Source organism: Megalops cyprinoides, chromosome 19 (genome assembly GCF_013368585.1).
Source record: "Megalops cyprinoides isolate fMegCyp1 chromosome 19, fMegCyp1.pri, whole genome shotgun sequence".
Taxonomy (NCBI): Eukaryota; Metazoa; Chordata; class Actinopteri; order Elopiformes; family Megalopidae; genus Megalops; species Megalops cyprinoides.
The window spans coordinates 5786964-5793605 of NC_050601.1; the positions used below are offsets into that span (position 1 = coordinate 5786964).

A 6642-nucleotide genomic window follows, 5' to 3' on the forward strand; every position below is an offset into this window, starting at 1 on the left:
AGATTATGATTTCTGTCATAGTTGTTGTTTGCTTATTTTCAATGCTTCTTAAATGTACAATACATCTGATGTATCTTCTTATTACAAAATGTTTTATTATTAATGCAATCTGTTGGTTATGAAATGGATAATATTAATAGTGAGAGTAAAGTCTGGATTCAGTCCAAGCTCCTGCTCATTTTAAAACCTTGTCTTCACTTTAAAACCTTCCCATTAGGACCTCAGAGACTGACAGCCCAGCAGTGGCATAAAATACCTTGCGAACAGAAAATCTGGTTGTTGGAATAATTACGATGTGGATGAAAGTTTTGATCTGATGTCTGCCCAAAGAGATCGCTTATGTGGTTTAAACTGTCTTCAGCTGACTTTGATCATTCTTAATATGTCTCTTGCGCTCACCTTTATAGGTTCACCCGCCCGACGTGGGACGTTGCCGAGACTCCATCTGCGCGGGACAGTGGAAGAGACAAGGCGGAGCCATGTGCCAGCGCTGCGCTGCCCAACACCGTAGGCCAACCAGGGACGACCTAAAATGGGGACTGTGCTAGCTTCCCTGCTGTTTCTGCAGCTGTGATCACCTTGGAGAAGCCCTTTAACTTCAAACGCTGCCCTGACTCCTCAGTCTCCTCCTCCTAGCCTCTGTGCCCCTCTCTCTCTTTCCTTGGATTTAATCTCAGTCAGATCTATCCTTTTTTTCCCTCTTTCAGCTCCTTTTATCGAAATAATTACTTGCCCCTTTCCTCCCATAATGTGCCACTTGTTTCGTATCCCCTCCCTCCCGATTCCCTCCCCCTCCACCTTCCTCCTCCCTCTCCTCCCCCTGCTTTTCCTCCTCCGCCTGCCGGCTGAGGTGCGGGGCGACTGCTGGCTCATCGAGGGGGACAAGGGCTACGTGTGGCTGGCCATCTGCAGCCAGAACCAGCCGCCGTACGAGACCATCCCCCAGCACATCAACAACACGGTGCACGACCTGCGGCTGAACGAGAACAAGCTGAAGGCCGTCTTCTTCACCTCGCTGAGCCGCTTCACCAACCTGACCGACCTCAACCTGACCAAGAACGAGATCGCCTACATCGAGGACGGGGCCTTCGCCGGGCAGGCCAACCTGCAGGTGCTGCAGCTGGGCTACAACAAGCTGACCAACCTGACGGAGGGCATGCTGCGGGGGCTGGGCCGCATGCAGTGCCTCTTCCTGCAGCACAACCTGATCGAGGTCATCTCCACCAATGCATTCTGGGAGTGCCCCAGCCTCAGCAGCCTGGACCTGTCCTCCAACAAGCTGGCCCGCCTGGACCCGGCCACCTTCACCAGCCTCACCCGGCTGATGGTGTGCGAGCTGGCGGGCAACCCCTTCCACTGCGGCTGCGAGCTCTACAGCTTCCTCACCTGGCTGGAGGCCTTCAACAACGTCACCCACACCTACGACCGGCTGCAGTGCGAGACGCCCCGGGAGCTTTTCGGGTTCCCCTTGCTGAGCCCCGTGGCGGGCCACGGGCGCAATGCCAGGGCCATCCTCTCCTCCATGTGCCGGGACGGTGTGCTGATCCCCGGCATGACCTCCCTCCCGCCGGACTCCGACGCCTCGGGCCTGGGGCCGGACATGTCGGACAGAATCGGGCCCTACCACCAGCCCACCACCTCGTCCTCCTCCACGGACCCCTCGTACAGCCCCAGCATCAAGCTGCAGCACGTCTCCCTCTCCTCGGCCTCCCTGCTGGTGCAGATCCCCCGCCCCTACAGCAAGATGTACATCCTGGTGCAGTACAACAACAGCTACGTGTCCGACGTCATGAACCTCAAGAACAAGAAGGAGATGATCACGCTCAACAAGCTCAAGGCCCACACCAACTACACCTTCTGCGTGGCCTCCATCCGCAACTCCCAGCGCTACAACCACACGTGCCTCTTCTTCGCCACCCGCATGCAGAACCCTGACGATATCCGCCCCAGCCCCTCCACCACGACCCACTACATCATGACCATCCTGGGCTGCCTGTTCGGCATGGTGGTAATCCTGGGGCTGGTCTACTACTGCCTGCGCCGTCGGCGCATGCAGGAGGAGAAGCAGAAGTCCATCTGTGTCAAGAAGACCATACTGGAGATGCGGTACGGGCCGGAGGCGGCGGCGGTGGTGGCCGCGGCCGGGGAACCCTCCACGGTGCAGAAGCACCACGACCAGTCGCACCACCACCACCACCACCACAGCAAGCTGCCGCCCTCCGCCTCCTCCAGCATGGGGATGCTGCACAGCTCCGCCAACACCAGCTCGTCGCGGCTGTCCTCCATCCCGCAGGTGGAGAAGATGGCCACGGCCTTCTCGGAGGCCATGGCGGCCAACAAGGGGAACTACATGGACGTGAGGACCTCCGGCTCCGGGGAGGACCGCGGGAGAGATGGAGGGGTGCCGGGGGCCGGGGAGGAGGACCTGAGGGAGGACGATGGGAGCGACGCCGGGGAGGACTCCGACGACGAGGGTCGAGGCTCGGCCTCTGAGATCTCCACCATCGCCATGGAGGTGGACAAGGTCAACCAGATCATCAACAACTGCATCGACGCTCTCAAACTAGACTCGGCTGCGGTGGCGGCCGCTGCGGCCGCGGCCACCACCATGGCGAACCCCACCTCACCCCCACCCACCAGCGCCTCCTCCCTCACTAGGGGGCTGATCCCCCTCTCCTCTGGCGTCACAGAGGGGTGTCAGGTCCTGGCTTCCCCAAAAATACCCCCTCCACCCCCTCTCCCCTTCTCCCTGCCAATGTCCGAGCGGCCTGGGATCAGCGGCGGGGGTTTCGTCTCACCCCCCTACCGCCCCCCTCCACCCGCCACGGCCATCCAACCCCTGCAGAAGCAGATGAGCGCCGATGCCGCGGTGATGGTGCTGGGCTCCATGAAAAAGCAATGTAGCACCTCCTCGGGCGGCTCCATCAAAAGCACCCGGGTCTTTAGCCTGGACGTGCCCGAGCCCCGCAGCCCGGATCCGTGCAAGTACCCGGAGAAGGGCAGCCCAGTCGGGTGCGGGGAGCCCTTGGAGAGGCTTCCTCTGGTGGGGGCTGGTGGAGGTGGAGGCGGTGGTGGTGGAGGAGGTGGAGGTGGAGCGGGCAGTGGTGCTCAGCAGCACCTGGAGGTGCACCCAGACTACCACTGTGCGGAGCACCGCCACTCCTTCCCTGCCCTCTACTACGAGGGCTCCACCGAATCCCCCGGCCAGAGGGCCTCCTTCCTCAAGCCTCTCACCCGCACCAAGAGGGACGCTACCTCTTACTCCCAGCTCTCGCCCCGGCACCACAACTACTCCGGGTACTCCTCCAGCCCCGAGTACTCCTCCGAAAACACGCTGAAGATCTGGGAGCGGTTCCGCCCCTACAAGAAGAGCCCCCGGGAGGAGGCGTGCTACGTGACGGCGGGGAACGCCCTGCGAAAGAAGGTCCAGTTTGCCAAGGGCGAGGACCTGCACGACATCCTCGACTACTGGAAGGGCGTCTCGGCGCAGCAGAAGCTGTGAGGCGTAGGGCGCAGAGGGAGGGGGAACTCTAGGAAACAGAGCAGACTCCTCCATTGCCTGATACTTTGACCCAGAGTCTGACACTCTCACCTAATGGATGATGAAGGTGAAGGGCCACCAAACCCCCCTCCCCAGAATCATTCAGCTTGGTTCGGTCAGTGTAAAACATAAGTCACCTTACAGCTAGAACTGAAAAGAAAAAAAATTTTAGGCTGATTATTTGTGGGACTTTGGCTGGCAAATATAGGGGAGCAGTACAGACTTAACTCCTAGAACAATGATTTGAACATGTTTTCTGCCCCTTTTAATATTCTGAACCGGGAACCAACCTCCGGTGAAACTGAATCCTCAAAAAATGTGTTATTGTAAAAAAAAAAAAAAAACGTGTATGAAAGTGGGGGCAGTGTGCTGCTCTTTCATTAATGGTGAGGCCTGAGCACCCCACCCAGAACATGCTTGTCGATTTGTACTCTTACTTGTTTCACCTCACATGTAGGGCGAAGCGTTTGTTTCCAAGGCAGCAGAGTGTGAGTGTCTCCAGGTACGCAGCGTACAAGAAAACGTGCAGTTTTCTGAACTAGGCTGTCAGGTACATCTCCCATCTGGAGCCCGCGAGACGCTGTGAGCCACGTCGCAGTTTGCATTTCAATATCGCTAGTCATGCATAAGAACACCTCCGGATACTCTACAATCAAAACCCCGGGATTCAGGTCTTTGCAAGCTGCAGGCATAGGCGCACTTTGTAATGTAGGACAGCAGCATCCACTGGAGATGAGCAAAACAGCAGGGGCAGAGGTTTTCTGAGAAATATTGGGTTGGACAGACGTATGAGGATAAAGCCACATTAGGTCTGTAGCTGTCCCTAGTGATGGGAGAATTAGGCGTCATGAATCCCAAAACAAGTGGAACTATCATGTGTTATCAGTAAATCACCGTTTTTTTTTGTGGAGAGCCTGAAAGGCTTTTGATTTTGACTGGTTCAGGCAAGTCAGTGGTTGAGAATTAATGGTTCCACGCGTTATGGAATTCATAAAAGCCTTTCTGTCCCCTTTCTGCTCTGTCAGTGCAGTTTCACCGCGTGCTGTGGACCAAAGTTCCAGGAGTGAGCCTGGTCCATGTGGTCTCTCTGCACGAAGACCGCCCGTTTGCACCACCCTCATGGTCTTCTTCGCAGGTTCCAGAGCTGTGGATAGCTTTTATCTGAATAGGGGGAACGCTGTGTAGAGTCCTCTGTAACCGGTGGGTGAGATTGCAGTCCTTTGTCTTTGGGAGACGAGGGCGGTTTGGTAGAACGACTCCCAAGATTATTAACGGCAACTGCATTTTCCCAAGAGGACACGATGGGTCACAGCTGCCATTTCTCCAGGGGACTAGTGATACAATGCCAGCAGCAGTGAAGACGGAGTAGTGCTGACAAAATTTCAAGACGCCAATGTAACACGTGAAATCAATCCAGAAGTTGGCAGCGTTTCAAAAGAAGGCTACGAAAGACTTATCACAATTAGGTTACAATAAAACGGTCATAATTATTTAGGTATGCTCCGTCTGGCCCAGCTCACCTCCTGTACTGACACACCTGCCCATTCACATGCAAGACACAATCCAGTGTTTTTGGGAAAATGACCAAGTTTTTTCGATTGCTTTAAAATAGAAAAGGAGTGGGATAGGAACTGAATTAACATTACAGTCTCTCCTTTTTTAGATAATCTTATCATTCATGTCCGGTTTAATTAGACAAATTAATTAGCAATTAACTGAGAAGGTATCCTGGGGGGAGGGTGGGGGGAGAGGGCAGATATTATTAATACTGTCAGATTGCAGATATGATGAAGATTTTTTCTGCATTAGGCAGATCACTGCCCAGAGTCCACCTTTAGCTCTGTAGGCAAATTTAAAACAACAGCTTCTATGGTTACCAACTGTTGATAGATTAACAAGATGGACCCGGTAATTTGAACGATCACCTTAACAGTGACACGCAGAGATACAGAAATAAATCTGGTTCCTTTACATGAACTGACAAGATGAAAAAATCCTGGAAAACAGTAATTTCAGTGCAGTGAGAGAATTGTGCAAAAGACGGGACAGTTTGTTTTCAAATTCCAGCAGCTTATGAAAGCTGTAATCCCCTTCTCCGTGACATCCGTGCCAGCAGCACATCTGTATGATGAACCATATAATAAACACTGTAACACCTTTTGCAAACGGTTTCTAGAGTGAACGTAAGGTGATGAAATTATCAGGCTTGCTGTAGATTCCACAATAGAACACACTTCATTTCACGTTTACCATGCCACACGACATTGAGAAAAGTATCACACTAATTACAGAGCCGACATTACAAGGCAAAGGGGGATGGGAACTGTGTCCATTCAACAGCATTAGTGCTCGACAGTACAGAGCATTTCTAATGGCTGGCGCAGCAAATTCATTTTACCTGTAACAAATTCGCAGTTCAATTGTAATGTCCTTTGTTTTTAAGTTCGAGCAAAAAAATTCAAAGAAGTTTTTTTCATTTTGCACAATTTGAGGATTGTTTGAAACAAAGAACGAAAAAAAGATGTAAAATACGATGTGCAAGATATGGAAATTAAAATTCTTAAATCCTCCACTCAGACTGAATGACAATGTGCACTGCAGTTGGATAAAGGATTTTGGCATCACCTGACTTTGTTCTCTCCTCCTCCAGCGCCAAGCTGTACTGAAGCTGTTCATTCAGCCAGCAGTAGCCTCCCTCCACATACAGTAAACAGGAAATCCGGTGTTGCCACCTACTGCAGCTAAAATGTGAAACTACAGATTTATTTCTGATTTGCATAGGTGTTGAACTAGAAATGTCTGTGCTGTATAATGATATTGGATGCAGAAGGAGAAAGTAATCTGCTTTACATTGCTGTTGAACACAAAATTAGAAATCCATCTGTTTTACTTTGCTTTTACCTTTATTTGGGGATGCACCGTGCAAATCTTCAATTTTTGTCTGAGACAAAAAAACAAGATTTTTTTTCTCCTGACTGGAAATATCTTTGTCTTCTTAGCAGCTACAAATGCAAGCATACCACTTTGTTTTCCCCAAAATCATTGATTTCATTGAGGATATGCAACCTGAATGATAATGCATTTGTTTTTGCATTCAAAGG

At 52.1% G+C, this 6642-nt stretch overlaps 1 protein-coding gene across 1 annotated transcript; it reads left to right on the forward strand.

Moving 5' to 3' along the window:
• Nucleotides 1-673: 673 nt before the first annotated feature.
• LOC118794753 (protein phosphatase 1 regulatory subunit 29) lies at nucleotides 674-3832 on the forward strand. The gene has a single exon (XM_036553013.1). It carries the CDS (start codon nucleotides 749-751, stop codon nucleotides 3500-3502), a length of 2754 nt encoding a protein of 917 aa, XP_036408906.1. The 5' UTR covers nucleotides 674-748; the 3' UTR covers nucleotides 3503-3832.
• The last annotated feature ends 2810 nt before the right edge of the window (nucleotides 3833-6642 follow it).